This window comes from Sturnus vulgaris, chromosome 6 (assembly GCF_052056855.1).
Source record: "Sturnus vulgaris isolate bStuVul1 chromosome 6, bStuVul1.hap1, whole genome shotgun sequence".
Lineage (NCBI taxonomy): Eukaryota > Metazoa > Chordata > Aves > Passeriformes > Sturnidae > Sturnus > Sturnus vulgaris.
In genome coordinates, this window is record NC_142248.1 from 41,337,295 (window position 1) to 41,358,085 (window position 20,791).

At 42.6% G+C, this 20,791-nt stretch overlaps 2 protein-coding genes across 3 annotated transcripts in view; one reads left to right on the forward strand and one right to left on the reverse strand.

The window, feature by feature from the left end:
* The window catches only part of BRF1 (BRF1 general transcription factor IIIB subunit), a 172,025-nt gene that overhangs the window by 80,344 nt on the left and 70,890 nt on the right, over positions 1 to 20,791 (reverse strand). The window contains exons 5-7 of the mRNA XM_014871337.2: positions 14,711 to 14,783; positions 5,550 to 5,699; positions 3,889 to 3,982 (exon numbers count right to left, since the gene is read on the reverse strand). Of these exons, the coding sequence (XP_014726823.2) occupies positions 3,889 to 3,982; positions 5,550 to 5,699; positions 14,711 to 14,783 (317 nt within the window). The remainder of the gene's footprint in view (positions 1 to 3,888; positions 3,983 to 5,549; positions 5,700 to 14,710; positions 14,784 to 20,791) is intronic.
* BTBD6 (BTB domain containing 6) lies at positions 9,883 to 12,873 on the forward strand. Of its 2 annotated transcripts, XM_014871341.2 has the most exons (5): positions 9,883 to 10,014; positions 10,264 to 10,561; positions 10,766 to 10,856; positions 11,134 to 11,252; positions 11,479 to 12,873. In XM_014871341.2, the coding sequence occupies exons 2-5, from the start codon at positions 10,353 to 10,355 to the stop codon at positions 12,509 to 12,511; spliced, it is 1,452 nt and encodes a 483-aa protein (XP_014726827.1). In that variant the 5' UTR covers positions 9,883 to 10,014; positions 10,264 to 10,352; the 3' UTR covers positions 12,512 to 12,873. The 2 variants fall into 2 exon arrangements, with proteins under 2 accessions (XP_014726827.1, XP_014726826.1); XM_014871340.2 differs by lacking the exon at positions 9,883 to 10,014 and having other exon boundaries at positions 10,048 to 10,561.

Consider the following 20,791-nt stretch of genomic DNA (forward strand, 5'->3'; position numbering starts at 1 on the left):
CTTGAATTGATTTAACTGGAGACATGAGATATTTCTCAATTTAGCTTATGGCAGCAGCAGCCAGCGAAGGAGCTGCTTGGCTGCTGAGCTGAGATGAGAGCAGACACCACCACAAGGTCCTTCACATGAAATAAATTTCCTGCCATCCTGAATGCTTCTCTCCACATCACACTTCAGGCAAGAGCCCTTACATGACTCTGACGTTGTGAGCATCCTCATGCTCAAACACCTCAGGTGGCCAGCTCTCACTGATTCACTGGACACCCTGCACAGAATTTTAGCATGGCTGTACTTGGATCACAGCCCAACACTGACTTCTACACACCTTTCCCTTCAGTCCTGGCCTTGATAGGGCTCTGGTGTTTGAATAACAACAACCTCACAGCCACCCATGTCCCTGTTACCTTCCCTTCTCATCCTGACTCCAGACTCATGTACTCCAGGCTCCTCTCTTTGCCTGCTCTCACAGGCATCTGTCCAGCTTGAGACAGTACTGGGAGCTTGGACACGAGGTTTATGCCAGCCACATATTACAGAAATTTAAAAGAAAAAAAAAAAGAAAGAAAGAAAAGCTGCAGGCAGTACATTCAGGACATTATCTCTACACATAAATCTTTAATTTTTCCAGAAAATTACCACCTCAGTCATTGAAAGAGCTGTAACAGGGTCCACAGGATATAAGCAAAGGACCCCATTTATGAAAGTTCCTGCAGCATCTACAACTGGCAAATGAAGCTCCTTCATAACAAGTCTTGTCTTCCTTCCCAAAACACTATGATGTTGTGAGAAAAAAAAATCTACCTCAAAAACAAGCTATTTAAACCCATTCCAGTCTTTCGTTCCAATTTCTTCTAAATGAAGCTTTGCTGCTTCTGAAGTTCACCATAAATACGTTTATTAGCAGATAGTACTTTATGGAACTGAGAAGAAGTATTTTTTTATGCAAAAAGCAGTTCAATATAAGGATAAAGTACGCAAGTCAAAGCAGCAAAATGCAAATGTTAAGAAAGATTAGGTGATTTTTTTTTTCGAATTTCTATGGAAGAAGTGCCTAAGATCTTCAAACAAGCATAAGGGCCACATAGTATTAGATAATGCACAATGGACAAGTATCACAATAATTATTCCTACTGAAGATAACACAAAATGTAGAATGCAGAGAAAGCATGCAAGAGGCAAATAAAAAGATGAAGGTGCAGAGTATTTAAAGGTTAAAAAGACAGAGGTGAAGACAGGTGTATTGAACACAAGCACAAACGTGAGGACTGAACTAAATAAAAGGACTAGGTTTATTAACAGTTACTTTCTGCTACCTCCACGGATGATTACATAGAAAATAACAATTTGACTAATTAGCTAATATTTGTATGGTACTTTGAATATATAAAGTGATATATAAGTTAATATAATTTCAATTAGACTGGAAATGAGATAGAATTATCAGTGCATTTATTAATATTTAATAGGTTCACTTTCAACAACAGCAACAAGCTTTACATTTTAATTGTGTGCTTCAAAACATAAAGCTAGAAGGCCCTGCAAAGTGACTACAAAGTTTTCTCTACCAATATTAATGAAAACCCACTCACATTAAAAATAAACAAGCACTGCTTTTTAACCAAACTGATGCCCAAATTAAGATTGGAAGATGAGTGACAGCACACATGGGCCATGCTTTGTCGCTTTTTCCTTCCAAAACAGATTCTCCTTACGACCAGGCCGTGAATTTTTATGACCTGGAGATACTTCACATTTTTGTGAACCTCCTCCTAAGAGCTACTCCTCCACCAGCTCAGAGCTGAAAGGGGACACAGCCCCTTGGGCTTGGTGCTGTGCAGCTGATGGACACCAGGGTGAACTAATCCAGCCCCAGCAGCTGCACTGCCAGGACCAGGAGCAGTGCCCTTCTCAGGAAAGCCTGCCACCCCTCGCTGAGGGTCTTCCCCAGACATTCCCAGGACTTCCCAATCAGGACTTCTTAAAGAGCATCATTCCTGCATCCTCATCCACACATTCCTGTCCCCCCCAGGCAGTCACACATCAGGTGGGGTCTTCTCTTGCAGATTTCTGCCAGGGGCACCAAAAGCAAACCCAGCTTCCAATGGGTTGTGCTCCCAACTGGGAGTTAAATCAAACCACACAGCAGAACCTGCAGGCTGGAAGTGTCAGCATGATCTGGATTCATGTTGGGTTTCACTTCCAGAGCTGTCAGGGCAAAACCATCAGCAGTGAGCCCGGCATCCAACACCTTCATAAAACACAGCAGCAGCTACTCTTTACCAACCAGAGTAACTATAATTAAAAGGAAATAAAACTGCACATCAAACTGAGAAGCAAAGGAATTTCTAATAATATGAAATAAGTTCTTATTCATTTAGACAACTTCTATTTGATGGCATTTTGAAAGGAATTCTTGAAAGAAGAGGGAAAAAAACTGCAGTGCAGAAAGAGTTATTCAAAGGTATTTTTTTTATTTGCCTTCGTTAAATACTATATAACGTGCTCTTATTTGAAAAACATCAATCAAATTTATAGATTCGTGATAAATAGTTGTAATTATAGCTGCCTGAAAATAATTCAGCTGTCACGTTTACCCTGTCAAAGTAAATAAGGCTGTCATTTTAGTTGATGTGTGTGACTTGAGTAAACATTTCAAAGCATGAATTTTGAAGTAAGATTTTCTCACTTGAAACAATTGCTCAAATTAATTTTCCTTCCAACTCTAATTTATTATGCTTATTTTCTTAGTAAGTAGAAACTCTTTAGCTATTTAACCAAAGCATCTTGGAGTAGATTGTGGTGCATAACTCATTAATCATACAAAATGCACAACTAAAACACATGACCTTTTGGCCAGAGAAAAAAAAAGTGGCATTGGTACTGCTCCATCCTTATAGCTGTAGTACCTTGAAGTATTTAAAACACTTTAAATTTATCTCTATTCCACCCATGCACAGTTGAAAAATAGCATCATTCCTGTTCCACCAATGAAGATCTGGGGCAAAAGCATTTTCCACAATTAATAAGTAAATATTTTTAACAAGTATTAGGCTCAGTTGGATGTGCTTAAGCTGATCCCAGCAAGGTGAAGAGAGATACTAAGGAAGCTTTCTAAAGACAGACACTGGGGAACAAACATCAGAATATATTGGTGATAGAAAAATTTCCAGCTGTGGGCAACAGAAATCATGGTATTTCAGTTAGGTCAATTTTAACTCAATCTATGGAGAAAGAGTATGCTACAACTCTTCAAAAGTAAAATGACAGAAACTGGGTATCTGCTTACATCGTTAAACTATGGAAAATATGACCTGATCTTTAAAAAAATAAACACACAAAAGGTACTTGGAAAATTCTCACTTTAAGGGGATCCTTCACTGAACTTATCTTAGTTCACTGTGCTGTCTTCTATTTATTAGCAATGCAACACTACCAAAAATGAACATTTCAGCAAAACATTTTGAAAAATTCAATTCAACTTTAAGATTTGAAAGCTGCTCAATAACAGCTTAAAGACAAGACTTTTCATCACTTGGCTTCTGGATTAATGAAAAAAATATCTCACAGCAGACGGTCAGCTTTGAAAATCAATAAATTATTTTTTCTGAGGACATGACAATACTATTAATATTATTGACATAGCATTATTTTGCCTTAAGTCTTCACCTGTTAAATAGGCACAGTGCTCCTTACCATCTTTGCTAAGCATTTGAGGCCTTACATAAGAGGCAAGGTGTTAGTACTCTAAAATGACCAGCTAAAACATATACTTATTTGATTCATAGCACTTACAAAAATCATCTGGTTTTCTCCAATATACATTTATTTTAGAATATATCACTGTTCAGTACTGTAAACGGAAGATAAAAGCAGTAAGACTGCACTGACCTTTTCCTTAATGTAGACTCACAAACCTTCACCACCCTGATGACCTCTTTAACAGTCCGTCGGAAATCATGCATTCTTGCTGCCACTAGCAGAGCTAGAGAACAAGTAGGGCAAGTTAATATCAAAAAGAAAGAAATTTCCTGAAGGAAAGCAGAAAACAGGTAACTATCCTCTCTTTGTCCCTGCCTTCAGCTAAAGAGCTGTAAATGCCTTTGCTCAGCTGTGTCCCTGAATATTGGTGATGAACTTAGCTTCACAAACTTTGCTTTCTAGCCACTAAGCCAAGTACAAGTTGCACCCTGAAAAATTCTGTGCTTTAACATTTGGGAAACCATGGTCATCTACACCACAAGAACATTTCAATTATCACTTATTTTCAGTTACCATCTTTTAAGCCGAACTCATTGAATCCTGTTCTGCATAAAAATATCTCCAGAGAAACATTGAATGTGGCAAAGCTGGTTCCTCATTGCTGCTACTACTGTCCTTGTCTTGCTGGTGCCCAAGTGCTCTCTGCAAGACCCTCTACACAGCCAGATAACCAGGTGCATTTACATGGGGTGTTGATACAGAGCACCAGCTCTGCTTTGAAGCACCACCCCCACTCATCATACAGTAGTTCACTGCACAGAGCGGTTTTAAGCATTAAAAAATGCTTTTTTGTAAAGGAAATTAAACCAGAGCTCTACTTCTGGTATGTGTTTAAAGTGCTCCTAACAGGAACATCAGGTCTGAGCAAGTAACGGGTCATTCGAGCTATGTGTGCCACAGACTTTTAAGCCAGGGCACCAAACTAAACCCAGCCCACAGCTCAACATGTGAGCTGCATATTGCATGGATGGATGGAGGGGGCTCAGCACCACCTGCTTCCATCTATTGATCCGTGTCTGTTGAATTAAATTACTTGCTCATGTGGATAGAGTCCATGCAGTGCATCAAAGAGTAGACTGCTCTCCCATAGTCTATACTCAAATTTTTAGCCATGTACAACAATCAAGTACTATTAACAAAAAAGGGGCTATAAATGTCAAAAAAATTGCATACTCCTGGGTTCTCAAAGGTTTGAGCATTACTTCTCATTCATGCATACACATGTAAGATCTTTCAAATAAAATAAAAGCACATACATGAACTCTGTGACTATGTACACTCTTTGTTATTGACCCCACTGGCTACTATCTTTTATCCTGGCCCTCCCAAATCCATAGGTTTTATGCAAGAATCATGACAGCAATGGATCTTGGAAAAAGATGAAGAAAGAGAGAAAAATAATTTCACAAAACAGGTCAAAGAGGGCACTTCTTGCATAAGACTCTGTGTAAAGACACAAATCAAAGTGCTTGCACTAATGGTGTCATTTTAGCTGACAAAAAAACCTTTTAGCAGCTAGAGCCTGCAGAGTGGGGGCAAGAAAAGCACCAGAAAGGAGCCTAAAAAAAATTTCAAACTGTAAGCTACAAAGGGTCTGAGCAAGTACTGTAGGAGCAAGGGAAAAAAATGAAGTTATAGTTCCAGAAACTATTTCGATGAAGTCCTATATAATCTGTAGATGCCTGACAGAATAAACCCCTTAGAATGTGGATATCACCAATGAAAAGGGGAAGTCCTCAACTGCTCCAGGCGTTCCCATCCCACCTGCCGGGCCCCAGGCTCTGACACACCTGCCCCGCAGAGCCCCGAGGGCCGGCGCCCGGTGTGCATCCAGTCCCTCTTCATCCTCTGCAGCAGCCTCAGCGCCGTCATGGACACCTCGTGGTTCTTATCCCCAAACTCCAGCATGTGTGCAAAACGGGGAATATACAAACACGGATCTGCAACGGAAAGGAACACAGTTATGTCTAACCCTAACATCAATTTAGGAAATGCAGGGCAGCGAGGCTGCTGTGCTTGTCTGGCTTCACCTCAGCAAGCACAGACTGTGCTGCCAGGCAGATGCTCTACCACTAAGCTTTAAAAGTACTTTTTTAGATAACCTAAAACAAAACAGTTTCTTGCTCTATAAACAGGAGATCTTTAAAGCACTGCACAAACATTCTTACACATTATTCTTCTTTTCAGCAGCCAAGTCTGCACACACTGACATGTGAGCAGTGTTACTAGTATCAGGGAAATCATGCCCAAAGTGAAGCATTTACAAAAGCTTTTGCAGAATGGGGACATGATTAGGCGAAAGCTCCTAACATCTCTCGTCTAATATCTCTCAAAAAGTAACAAGGTAATTTGCATGTTTCATCTGCTACTAACTAAGATAGAAAAAAATTCATTCGCTTAAAATCCTCCCTAACAAAAATCTAGTTACCTTCAATGCTCATTCCAGCTGCTTCTCAGACTCATATTCCAAGAATTGGAATCTGTTTATTACAGACACTAAGGCAGACTTCCATCAGCATAAAGTGCTGGAACCCAATTAACATCACTAGCACTATGACAATTTACATCGGCCACAGATCTGCCTCCAGATGTATAAACTTATTTCAAGCGTTGGTGTTATCAGCTTCAAACTAACCAAAATATGTCAGTGCAGATTGTGCTCTGCCTAAACCAATTTATAATTTATCAAACAATCTTGTAAAAGCTACACTTAACACATGTTTACTCTTAGTTGAGATATCAATTTCTCATTTCCTGCCAGCCTTTTATCACTTGACCGAAAATCCATGATGTACGGTAAATTGTTAACTATTAGTCTCAACTCAATTTCCTCTGCTGGTCCCCTATGTGGGCACTTAAACCGATAAAAATTCAGCTCAAAACACTGAAAAAATCTTAGGGATTTACAACTAATCAAAGCAGTTTCATTTAGTACCAAGTTCTAACAATGATGCCCTGTTGCTATCCATAATTACCAAGATCACACCATAGGTGATAATGCCTGTCAGCCCCGCAGAAGCATTTAAATGAAAGCAGTTAAAAAGCAAGAACTTCCAACCTCAAACTCCCTCAAAACGGAAGAAATTCCAGGATGCAGTCCCCTCCCAAACACGACACGAAAAATCAAAGGTTTAGGAGAACTTTAGCAATCCCCATGATTCTAAGGACAGGTGTTCTACACTTCCAAGTATGATTTTATGAAGCTCTACTCTAGAGAAATTACATATTCCAAGTTCAAGAACAAAAGACCCAACCTTTCAGTAGCCATAGCCTGGAGTTCAATATACATTTAAACTTTGCTCTTGGCGCTACAGGAACACGTGGGATGTTACAAAGCAATGCCTGGTTCGCTTTTCCATCTCTTCTTCTCCCGAGAGTGCTCAGCTTTGGCTCCTGCAGCCACCAGAACGGAGCAGACAGAATTCTAGCCACATATTGTTTTAAATATCCATCACTTATTTGCACCCCCCACTGGGTTACAGAATTACAGAGGTAAGGAGTTCCAGCACCAATTCAAATGGAGATAATTGAATATCTCCCCTAGGTCTGGCCCTTATTCTTGCCAAGGCCAGTGGTAAGAGCCATACCCATGGCATCCTAGTTTCTATCACCAGCTTCAGAAAGTGTTTCTTTTTGTCCATTCATTCTTTTAACCTGGCCCAAGCTCTGGGGATGCCAGGAGATAGGGAGGTTGCATTGTTCTCCTAAAGCAGTCATAACTCCTTGAAGGGTCTTTCCTGTAAAATGCATTCCCCTATCTGAGTCTGTTGCTCCCATAATCCCATATCTTGGAATTATTTGTTCCAAAAATACTTTAATAACTAATCCTGTAGTTGCTGAAACAGTTGGAAATTCTTCTGGCCATCCTGTTAGCTGACATACTATTACCAGAAGATATTTAAACCTTGCCACTTGGGGCATTTCGGTAAAATCCACCTGGCATCTTTGGAATGGACATACAGCCCAAGGCCTTCCTCCCCTGGCAATTTTCTTTGTAAGCCTATTATTGGCTTTAGCAGAACTCAGGTAACCTTCAATAGCTCACTCTGGAGAGCTACAACAATTACACTTACCACTGTTAGGGGTGCCCTCTAGAATTGGACTGAATTAATAACAGTAGTATATAATGCAAACAATTAGGCTCAACTTGAGGAAAATCCCCTTTACAGTTATCACTCGTCCATCAATCTGTTATTTATGTGGAGCCAAACTTTACAGGACCAAACTTTGGCCAGTTTTATAACACTACCAATTGGATCAGAATTAGTGCCATTCTACGAAACATGTCAGATGGAAAATTCACCACGGACCTCACCAGATTGCAAGGAGCAACTCTCAGCTCCCTCTCTGGAGCTGAGTTTCAGAGCTGAATTTCGGGAGCATTTACACATTTGCATTGCAGCTATTCAGACACTTCTGCTGGCATTCATGCCCACAGGTCATTTGACAAAACATTGCACATCGTTAATTTGAATACTGAAGCTACCAAACAGTCAGAAAATGAATACGTGGGTGGGTTTTAAATAGCAAGCCTCAAAGAAACCAAAAAAAGTAACAGTGTATATATAAATCAGAGGCTGAGCCCAGGTTAGCATAGACAGGTCCTGCAAGGATGCAAACATTTGAAAATAAATAAATAAGAAATATTAGGAGCTGCAAACCCCAAACACATTGCTTCGTTCCAGGAGCACCAAACCAGCACGGGCGCACCGAGGGTGCCCTGATCGCAGGAGGGTCTCCTTTGACTTTGGGTGACCTCTGGGGCTGCAACCCCTCCACACTCGAGCAAGTTACAGTGGGGCAAAACTCCGTTGGTTTTTCTCAAAGATGTTGTTGGGGGCCATGAAGCAGATCACAAGAAAAGCATTAGTTCATGTTTTAAGAAAGGAGCATTCGTTTTGCTGAGGACTTTCCTTTTTCTCCTGATCCCAATTCTGACATGGAACTTGGACTTTTAGGAAGAACTTGCCATACAGTCTCTAAGAGGGACATAAGAAAAATTTCGAGTTGTGCTCCAAAGAGTCCTCCCCACGAAAGCGGCAGGGCCCGCCGTGCAGCGGGACCGATCCGCGCTACAGGTCGCCCCCAGGGAACGGGCACAGTGCGGGGACAGCTCTCGCCGAACGATCCCGGAGCACGGCCGGGACGGCCCGGGAGGGCGCGCACAACCGGGACACGGCTGCTGCGGGGAAAGGGGAGGAACCCAGCAGCGTCCCCCGGCTGGAGCAGCCCCGCCACTGCCGTGCCCCCCGCGCCCCGGGCGGCGGCCCCGGGGGCAGCGCGGCTCCCCCGCCCGGCGCAGCGCGGAGCGGCGGCGCCCCCGCCCGGGCCGCCAGGGAACGGCGCTGCGCGCTCGGGGCCGCCCCCTCCGCGCTGCCCCCGCGCTGCCCCCCATCCCTCCGCGCCCGTCCCGCTGCGGCCGGAGCGGGGACACCGGGCGGTGCCGGGGGACCGATGGCAGGGGGACCGCGGGGCTCGCTCCCGGCGGGTTCCCGGCGCTGTGCACGTATACTCGGGGGGGGGGGCGGATGACGGGGGGACGGGGGGCGGCCCTTTCCCCGCCGCGCCCCGGCGCTCGCCATTGGCGCCGGTGGCCGTGACGCGCGGCGCGGCCGCTGCCTCTTAGTGCGGGAGGCGGAGGCAGGGCCCGGCAGAGCCGCGCTGAGCCCGGCCGCGCAGCGCTGCGTCCCACCGCCAAGGGAGCGCCGAGGGCAGCGCCGCATCGCTCCCGCCCGCCGCGGAGGAGCCGGGGCGCCCCGCGGGCAGCAGCGCCCCTGGCGCGGGCGGGAGGAGCGCGGAGCAGCAGCGGCGGCGGCTGCCGCGGGGACCGGAGCAAAGTTGGTGCGAGCGGCGGAGGGGCCGCCCGGGAGCGGGACTGCAGGGAGCCGCCGCCTCGGCTCGGCCCGGCCGCCGCGGATGTGCCCCCGCCGGACCGGGAAGGACGGAGCGGAGCGCTGGCAGCGGGGATCGGGCGGCTGGCTGCGCTTCACCCTCGCCGGGCTGCTGCACTCGGAGGATTTGTGGATTGACTGTCGCTCCTGACCCACCGCCTCTGCTGGATTCCTGGGGTTTTGTTGCTGGATTTTGCCTTTTTTTTTTTTTTTTTTTTGGTTTCTCTTTTTTTTTTTTTTTTTTTCCTTTTTTTAATTTTTCTCTCCCCGTTCCTCGGGGAAGGAACTGCCTGCCGGCCCCGCTCGGGCTCCCCGCTGCAGTCGTGGCAGTGCCGTGGAGGCTGGGACCCCCCCTCAAGCCAAGGTGAGCGCTGGCACTGATCCGACACAGCATCACCCCTTTCCTCCCGGAAAGGTGCGTCAGGCCGGTAACCAAAGAGCGGGCACACACTCCAAAAAAACCAAAGGCCACCCTGCATCTAGAAGCGTACAAAATATCCTGATAGTGGGACTCGCATTTGGGATCTGTTAGTTCTCTTGCTCATGCCACTGCCCCATGGTTGCCTCAATGGCAGGATCATGAAGTGTTTGACTTTTTTTCTTCTGCTTCCAGAGACCTTAAAGAAGTCCAAAAAGAGTGTGAGGTCAAACGGCAAGGTGCCAGGATGCTATGAGATAGTGCCCCTGTCCCTGAAGAAGAAGATGGCTGCAGAACTTTACCCTGCCAGCACCAACACTAACATTGCAAACAGCAACGCCGCCGCCGCCGCCACCGCTGCCAACAGCAAGAAGAACGCCCTGCAGCTCCAGCAGAGCGCCCAGCCGCCCCCGCCGCCCCAGCTCCAAAACCTCAACAACAACAACTTGGAGAGCGCCAACTGGCAATCCTTCCATCCCACGCTGCGGGAGAGGTAAGGGCCAGGCCCGCCGGACCCTCCCCGGGCGGGCGGGAGAGAGAGAGAGAGAGAGAGGCGCCCGCCCTGTGCACCTGCGCCCCGGCCAGGCGAGAGCGCAGGGATGGGCTGGAGCCCCGGGGGCCGCCGGCGGGAGGCTGGGGCACCGGGCGAGGGGCAGCCCGCGGCTAACGGGGCTTCTCCCCCCTCCCCTGCTTGCAGGAACGCGCTGATGTTCAATAACGAACTCATGGCTGACGTTCACTTCATCGTGGGCCCGCCAGGGGCATCCAAGAAAGTTCCTGCCCATAAGGTTTGTGCAGATAATTTTTGGCTTTTTAATGCTGCTGTGCAGGTCGCCTTCTCCCTCTGCCTTACAACTAGGTTCCACTTTTTTTTTTTCCCTAATTATAGCTCTTGTCTAATCCCAGAAGTAATTCACGTACGCTGAAATTAAAGGGAGCAGTCTGAAGCAGTGTTCTGCTTCCACTGCAGCTTGTAACTTTCGCTAAATGTAGCTTTTAGGAAAGCCAGCACGCTCAGCTGTTCCTGATCCATGTTACTGAGGCTTCTCTCTCTTTATTTTCCAGTATGTTTTGGCAGTTGGTAGCTCTGTCTTCTATGCTATGTTTTATGGCGATCTCGCAGAGGTCAAATCTGAAATCCATATACCAGATGTGGAACCTGCAGCCTTTCTAATCCTATTAAAGTAAGTGGCCACTACAAGTCTGCTAATTACATGGACAGAATCAAAGTAGCTTATAAAATATACATCTCCTAATTGACATTGTGCAATATGCACTTACTGCTGTTTACTTAATGTGCTGACAAATAATGAATGTCAGATTCACTGCCAGCAAAGACGACTATAGATTATTTTCATGGCCTATTTTTTTTTCCCCCGAGAAACTAATGTTTTTTCACCTCCCGTCTAGATACATGTATAGTGATGAAATAGACCTGGAAGCTGACACAGTTCTGGCTACACTCTATGCCGCCAAGAAGTACATCGTGCCGGCCCTAGCAAAGGCTTGCGTCAATTTTTTGGAGACCAGCTTAGAAGCAAAGAACGCTTGTGTCCTGCTGTCTCAGAGCAGGCTCTTCGAGGAGCCAGAGCTGACGCAGCGCTGCTGGGAAGTGATTGATGCTCAGGCAGAAATGGCACTGAAGTCAGAAGGCTTCTGTGAGATAGACCAACAAACACTAGAGATCATTGTAACCCGGGAAGCACTCAACACCAAGGAAGTGGTAGTTTTCGAGGCTGTTCTCAACTGGGCAGAGGCTGAATGCAAAAGGCAAGGGCTGCCGGTTACGCCACGCAACAAGAGGAATGTATTAGGGAAAGCTTTGTACTTGGTGCGGATTCCAACCATGACTTTGGAAGAGTTTGCCAACGGAGCTGCCCAGTCCGACATCCTCACCCTTGAGGAGACTCACAACATATTCCTATGGTACACAGCCGCAAATAAACCCAAATTAGAGTTCCCCCTGACGAAAAGGAAAGGACTCGTGCCTCAGCGCTGCCATCGGTTCCAGTCGTCTGCGTATCGCAGCAATCAGTGGAGGTACCGGGGGCGATGTGACAGTATTCAGTTTGCCGTAGACAAACGGATATTTATAGCAGGACTGGGATTGTATGGGTCAAGCTGTGGCAAAGCTGAATACAGCGTCAAAATCGAACTGAAGCGCTTAGGTGTTGTCCTTGCTCAAAATCTGACAAAGTTTACCTCTGACGGCTCCAGTAACACCTTCTCTGTGTGGTTTGAACACCCTGTGCAGGTTGAGCAAGACACGTTTTACAATGTAAGTGCTATTCTTGATGGTAACGAACTCAGTTACTTCGGACAAGAGGGAATGACTGAAGTGCAGTGCGGGAAAGTGACATTCCAGTTCCAGTGCTCCTCGGACAGTACCAATGGAACCGGAGTACAAGGAGGACAAATACCTGAGCTCATTTTCTATGCATGATGCATTTCACCTTGATTGTATTCCAGTGCTGCAATGATGCACATTAAGGGATTTTTTTTTTGGTTTTACTACGAACTCTGCAGCAGTATGGAATGTTATGCTACTTACCTATCTGCTACATCAGGCTATACAAATAAGTGAAGGAATGCTCTTGAATTTAATCTTATTTTATTTATTCATAAGCTATTTGACTTAATTATTAAGACTGCAACATGCAGAAAAATGTTAAATTTTGCACGTACTGTGCATTTATTTTGTATATAGATAACTAACTTGCAGACTGCAGCTGATTCAAACAGAATGTTCTAAACTAGAGCAGTTTATGAATCTGTGAAATATAAAACATTTTTACTTGCCCTAAATCCTGTGTACTTGATCTTTGCTGACCTTATGGCTCGTGTGTGTTAATTCATGTACAGCTAACAGGGGTGATGACACTGTAGTCTGGTCCCTGTGTGTATCCACACCCAGCAAATAGGAACGTTCCCTCTCTTGATAACTGAAACTATCCATCAGCAGCCTTTATTTTCCCTTCGTGAGAAAAGGAGCTGACATTTCAGGAAGCTCAAGAGTTTTTTTGTGTTGCCCAAGCTGAAGACAGACAAACCATCAGTGTAGTCAAAGCTGATCACAATCATCCTGTGGTTATATTTGAAAACTCCTAATGCCCCTTCACATGCAGCATCTCTGTTACCCTCTAGCCTGCCCACCAAACATCAACACTGCCACTTGCACCTGTCAAACTACACCCCCCCTTGAATAGCCAGAGTCAGTACACACAGATGAAGTTAATTAATTCAGTGGCATCACAAATTTAGCCCAGGGCTGTATTACTGGCAGACACTATCTGAATTTACATCCCATCCTTATACGGAGCAGCAGGCATTAGAAAAATACTTGCAAGATGGTGTTTAGGGTCACTTAAGATTACTAATTAGAAATAAGCCACCTTAAAAAAGGGCTGTGGGATCTTTCCTCCTGCTCTTTTTTGGAAAACACAGTCTCAGGCATTATCAGCAATCATTTTATGCTAGCACTTTTCTCAGAAAGTGATGAAAGTACTTGTTTTTCTCAAAGGTCTCATGATCATAGCCGAGCCAATTAGAAATATTTACTGGATTTTGTAAATCTTAGGATGAACTTGGAAGAGAGTACTCAACAGTCTAAACCCGTATTTTTTCCGTGTATAACAAGCACCTCTACATCTAACATTTTTGCCTTTTCCCAAGCTGCATTAATTTTCACCTTGAAACTAAGCTGCAATGCAAATCCTGCCTGTTTTCTCTCTCTTAAAAAAGAAAATGGACCAAGAAAGTACTGAAAAATAAGAATAGACCTCTCCAGCAGAGCTGGAGCGGCGCGGTGCCGCACTGCCCGTGCTGCTGTGGTGATGCTCCGTGTGCAAGCTGCTGCTCCCCTTGCTGCAATGGCAGCAGTCCTGGGCCAGCCCGGAACAGCTGAAGGGGTGTGCCTGTGTTGTTCTGCAACACAGCCATCTGATTCTCTTACATTAAGGAGAGTGGGAGTGAGAGTGGGTAAAGATGCAGGCAGATAATTCCTACACAGAGGTGGATAACAGTCACAAGACCTCACGATAAATGCACCCTTTTAACTGGAATTGGCACAAATCCCCCTGGCTTAAACCCACAACCTAGAGAATGGCTTCTATACCCTTTTGACAGGTTAAAACCCACCTTCCTATCACAGTTATGATTTCAGTCTTGACTTACTAGAAGTTATTGGAAAAAGTTGCTCCTCATTTTCCACCAAGCCACTTGCATTTCAAGCACTGAACAGCTCAGCTACAGGTGATGGATAGATAGTAAATTTGGCAAATACTTATCAAATGTTGCATCTGTGGAATTGAAGCGTGACAGGCCTGTAGGAGCTTGCTGACACACAAATTTGTTATGCGTCAGTCCATTGTCTTAGTATAGCCCAAATTACTCTTGGAAAAAGCAACAAAACTGTTAGCAAAAGAAAACAGCATCTAGTTCCAAAAAAGCTCTTACATAAAGGAGAACAGGCTCTTATAGTCAGCAATGCTCCTCTGCCTGGATTGACTCCAGCTTCACTATAAAGTTACTTACTTGGGTATTAACATACAATACCATGTATATATACATACATACATACTATTTCAAGTAACCATAGAAAAAAAAGACTCAAATAGTCAAAAGTCAAATCATTAAAAAATACCTATGGCAGGAGCATTTATGCAGAGTTCTCTGGCCAACACAAGGAAAGTTTTTCCCAGCACATAGACATTCACCTATTAAAAGACAAAAAAGCATTATGTAAATCTTAAACCACAAATGTTTTTAACAGAACATTTATATGGAAAGGAAAAAACCCCAACTTTTGAAATCTTAACCTACTTTGACAAAAATTCAAGTTATACAAGCAATATTCATATGTACAGGATAATACTCAGTGCTTGTCAAAATCTGCACAAATTAGCATTGTAAATCAAAACGTAAGTTTATATTGAAAAATTATAAAAAAGTTGTTCATCATGCTCTTTAGTGGGCTCAGTGCTGCTCTGTAGTACAGTGTTTCAGCTGTCACGTTACATCATAAGGCATTAAGTAGACTTCAATGTGATACCAGTATGTATATAAAGTGTCATTTATCTTGTACCATTAGAAAACCTGAGCAAATACAAGTCAGTGCAATTTTCGGTTCTGCATGATCATCTGTAGTGGCATAATTAAATATTGCACAAGCACACACCAAACTTTTCACCAAATCAAGGAGTGGTGCTACATGCCCCAAGGGTTATTTCTCATATCTTGCTGTTTGGACATTGCCTCCAATCACATTAAAAATATTAGGGACTTAAAAAAAAGCCCTAAACCACACCAAACCTGCTCAGGCACCAGGGACAGAGCTCTGCTCCTCTCCCCTCCTTCACTGCTGCACCCAGGAGGATGTAAATTGAGGGGAGGAGCTACTTTATATATGCTGATTTTCAATTTATAGCACAGACAACCATATTTGTATTATACAAGTCTGAAGAAGTTTTCTTTCTCTATCTTAAGATGTGTTTTTGTGGTCAGCAAGAAAGGCAGGATATTCTGCAGTTCCCAATCAGTCTCAAACATTCCCACGGAGCTCGGTGAACACCTTGCTTCCCCCAAGGCATATGTAAAGGTCAAGGTTAGTATAAAAAACTCCATCCTCCTACACTCCAAGCAAGTAGGTTTCTCGTTTGTTTTGAACAATGGTATATAGTCTATTGCTTTTATGGAACAAAACTGCCCCTCTTTTTCCTATGCCTGGATAGTGAAGGTGTTTACTTAGCAGTCAATTACACAACAGAGTGATGATGATGGTTCAAGCCTATGGAATTAAAAAACTATTGCTCTTTCCATTTCATCAAAGGGCTTTGCCAACATTAGTTTAAAAGCAGACTTTCCTCCCAAGTGTATAGATAATTCTACCAAACTAGCTAATATATATAATCTCAATAACAACAACCAAATCACCAAACAACTGACATATTTTCACCTAGCCCTTCAAAATGTTTACGTGAAAATGTTCTTAATGTGTATTTGTCTCAAATATATAAAAAGATCAGAAATCAGAACTTCAAAGAAATCCTCAGAATAATCACATATTCTGAAAGTGACTGTGCAATCAATTATACATGATACGATGGTAATTCATTCCATATTTAGTGAAAAGTGAAAGTATTCCATGCTATGTCTGACCAATGGTTGGACTGGCCTAGAAAATACAAAAATACAGCCTTAAATTTTACCACCATTTTTCTTCCTGAAATAGCAGATAACATAGAAGTGCTATTCTAGGGGAAGGAAAAGAGCGAGACGTACCCTCTGAATGAGAAATCTCTTTTCTAGGAAATAAGTCACCAAATTTTATACAGAAAAAAATATGCACCTACTGAATCTGGGAACTCATACTGGAACCTGAGAGCATGTGACTTTCCATGAGCCACAGTGACAGAACAGATCTCACTAAAGCAAAATGTCTGCAGTGTTTCAGTTGGCTTTAGAGTCACTGCAAGCTCAAAACGGGTTGTTTTGACCTTTTGTCTAAAAAATATTAACATAAAGAATGAGTGTTTGGCTGCAATTTCAGCCTTCTAAGCTGGCCGACCAAGTTACTATAAATCTTAAACCTCATCACTTAGATCTTGTTCTGCAAGGACGATTTCACTGCACAAATCAATAAAGTTACTTCTGTGGAGCAAAGTACATATGACGTTTCCATTAGAGACTTCACAAACTCATATAGTTCTCTCATATTAGTCTAGAAAAAATCCCATAAAACTCTAATCCAAACAAGTATTTTTCCTTCTAGCCTTTTTCTTTGTCACGACATCCAAATACTTGGTGTTTGTCACCATCAAACCACGTCACTCTCTAAGAAACTCTTCCCAAGCCAACTTTCCACAAATGCAATAATAAAGAGGAAATAAATATTAAGAGGCATAAAGAAGCAGGTATTTTATTCTAGTGAAGTTCTAACAATCAAAGTGATTGCCAAATTAAATCTAAAGCAAAGACAAATGAATAATAAATGTGCTCAATGACTATTTAGCCTTTCCTTGGCCTAACTAATAAAGTCTCCTGATCTATGGTTTATTTGAGAAGTAATGCACTTAAAATCTAACCTGCTTTTCCCCTTCACCCACACCATCTGTTTTATTACTACCAATTTAGAAAGAAAGCAAAATATACAGTACAGTCCATATTCTGTATTGTTTTCCTCATGAAGCTCACACACTTTTAAGCCAAGGTCACAAAAAGAATCAGGAATATTTAATTGATTCCAGTTTTTCTGGCAAATCAGTAGGAAAAAAATACTTCAGGCCCTCTCAAACATGCTTCTCAACTTTAAAAGTTAACAGATATTCACAGGTTCTGGGGCACTTCTCATAAATGAAAAATTAAAGGCAGCATAAAGTTCATCCAGAAATCTGTAATGCCATTGAATTCCTGAAACATGATATCTAAGATCTCCTGGGTTTAGTGGAAAGTGGCCCTTTTACCAAAATTTTATTCTGCTATCACTGATTTCAGCTATTACTCACACATATGCACACACAGATCCCATGATAGAAGAGATATGATAAAAAATAAGCATTTAGAAAAGGTCTTTCTTTACTCTCATCATTTGGTTTTTCTGCACTCCATTAAGCTTAGAAAATTAAGAGAATTAATTTAGAGGCCTACTTTAATTTCTAGTTCCTTCTTCATTAGGAACTTCTTATAAAAATTCATATACTCCAATCCATCAAAAGCTTAACGTTCCAAATTTAGAATCATATGGCATTTGCATTTATAAAACCTAATTTTATATGAGTTCTTAGAATGTTGAATAAACAAAAATGCCCTTCTAAAAGGATGTCTCTGGCTTAAACTTGAATTGGTGCAGCTTTAAAGCTTACCATATCAACTTCAGCCTCTTTTCCCCTTAATTTAAAAGGATCATATTGAGAAACAGTATTTCTCCAAACTCTCCCCAATCAAAACTGTTGAAGTGAGACAATTGTTTTATATAATTTCAAAAGAATTATGCTCTTTTTTTGCAGATTTTCACCAGATATTAAAATTTCCTAAACTTGATGCAATCACTACGTTTAAGCATCAGCACCTAATGCAGAAGAGGGGTGTCAACTTCTGTTACAGGGGAGATTTTAAAATATCTGCATACCCTGATAGCTTTTACCATACTCTCTTACATTCAACTCATATTTAACAGAGTAAGTTTACATGCATGTGGAATCATCACAGATTTTTTTATTTTAAAAAAGGCAAAACAATAAAACTTCTTTAGCATGAAGACATTTTTCAGACAAAGTATGTGCTTACCAAGGCACTGCAAAAACCTCTTTTTACAGGAGACCTTAAGATTCTCTAAGATGTTGTCCTTTACCAATAGTTAATTTCTGTTCTCATTATCAAACACATTATGTTAATTAAAAGGGGCATTTAGTGAAGGAATGGCTTCCAATTATTCAGTTACATCTTCACAACAGGATCCTTCTACTTGTTATGCTCTTTGCCCTTCACAGTATTTTTTGGAGACAGTCTTTTCATTTCACATCTGTCAGTCATCAGACACTGATTTCAAAGGGACACTTCCAGAGAGACTCTTATCCTTTCATAATTTCCTCTTGCTTTCACATTATGCCTGATTTGTTCACAAATACCAATATCATTCCACTTTCAGAAATAACAGCAAACACCTCATTTCCAGTAACACAGGAATTCATCAGTCTAACACCTTCCAGAATTTTAAACTCTCCTGGGGAATCAGGGGATCTCCCATTCATACAGTTACCAGGTCACATTGATTTCTGGACAGTAGCAAAAAATACAGCTGCCACCATTGAATGGAAGTTTTTGTTTTACTGTAAGCTCCATAAAGTTATAAATCAATAACCCTTCTACAAGCGATTTCCAAAAAGGCTTTTCAAGACCACAGTGTGGCATTCTGGCAAAGTATTACAGAATGGTGACAGTGGTTAAGATATTCCTCCAGAAAGACAAAGACCGGGCAGTTGGAACACGATGAGAATTCACACTGTGAAACATCCATGGCTGCTTGCCTAAATAATTAAGCAAGCATGAAAAGCAAATGAGTTTTTAAGGAGAGTGTCTGTTGCTGGGGAAAGAGGCACCTGTGGTTATTTGATTCATTATTAACATTTCTAGTGTAGTAATGCCTGAAGGTCCCAAACAGGTTGTTTAAATTAACTCAATCAACAGCAATTTGCATAGGGGCAATAAAGGCAAATACAGCCAACATGTTAATAACTTTAAATGAACAAAGGGTATTAAAACCTGAAGCAAACCAGTACAGTCTTTAAAAGAATTCTCTATTTTACCTTTTTCCAATAAAAATAAACTGCAATAAACTGAAACTTCTTTAATTTTTGATCCATACTGTATTTAGAGCAGTCAAAAGGTAGCACACAAAAACACAAACAAGTACCAAACTCAGATTGTCAGGCTGTCGTTCAAGAGACACAAATCAAAATTAAGCAGCTTCCCTCTCATACTGGGCTTTAAAGCACTGCCTTCAGTCTGGAGGCTCCAAAGGAGACTCTCCTTCTGCTAATCACATCCACGGCAGGCCTGGAGTTCTTCCTCCAATACCACAGCAGTACAGCAAGTCATTATCAAACCATCTATGCAAGAAAGTCAAAGAGTAATAATTTGCAGCAATCACAGAGGAGTCAGGGAGCTCAATGCTGCCTTTAGATTAAATAAATGAAAATAAGTGTACAAAAGTAACTGACAATAAAAGTCCCTCTAGACAAGCAAGTACTGTTACTTGACTAGACTGCAGATGAAGAAATAGGGGTGAAAGTTGTGTTTTGAAGTGGAAGAGAGACCAAGCAAGTACTATTTACTGATTTTCATTTCTTGTGCATCCCCTTCTCTTACCTAGAACCACAGTGTAGCTCAGGTTGGAATGGATCTCACCAGGTCTCCAGCCCAACCTCCTGCTCCAAGTAGGCTCAAGCCACAAGAACAGACCAGGTTGCTCTGGATCTTGTGAGCCTTGATGGATAAAAACTTCAAAACTGCTCTAAACAGCCTGTTTCCACACTTGGCTATCCTCATAGTGAAAAACCTTTTCTTGATATCAAGCAGAGACATCCCATTTTAATTAATTACATCCATTGCTGGTAATTTTCCTGCTGCACACTTCTATAGAGAGCCTGGCTCTTCAGATGTGTAAGATCTCTTCAGTGAACATCAGCCTTGTTTAACAGCAGGACACACCACAAGGCATGCTAAAAATTATATTCTGCTAGGCTGAAACTGGGGATCAGAGCACTGCCAACCCCTGTCCCCCAAGTTTTTTCTGACCTCATTGCAAAGATCATGACACTGGAGATGACAAGACACTAAAAAAACTCCCAGCCATTTCCAAGGATGTGAAAGGCAGCCTTTCACCACACTGAGATGAAACTTCAGCCAAACAGTTCTCCAGGTGCAAGGAATGGGATGCTTGGAAAGACTGGATCAAACCTAAACTGTTCAAAACTTGGCCAAGGCTAGACAGGCTTTGCAGCTCTCCTAAACAAGCCAGGCCTGTCGCTTAGATTGGACTAACAAAAAAGCAAACAAAAGGCCTGATTGCAGACCTCTCTAAGGACTGTTATTTGCAAGTAAAATGCAGGATCTGAAAATATAAGCAAGTACTTTCCCTGTCAGAGACTGATGACTGGTCGTCCTTCCAACTCAATCAACAAGCAGCACGACTGCTCAGCACAAGGAATGTGCCTGATTTGTAGCA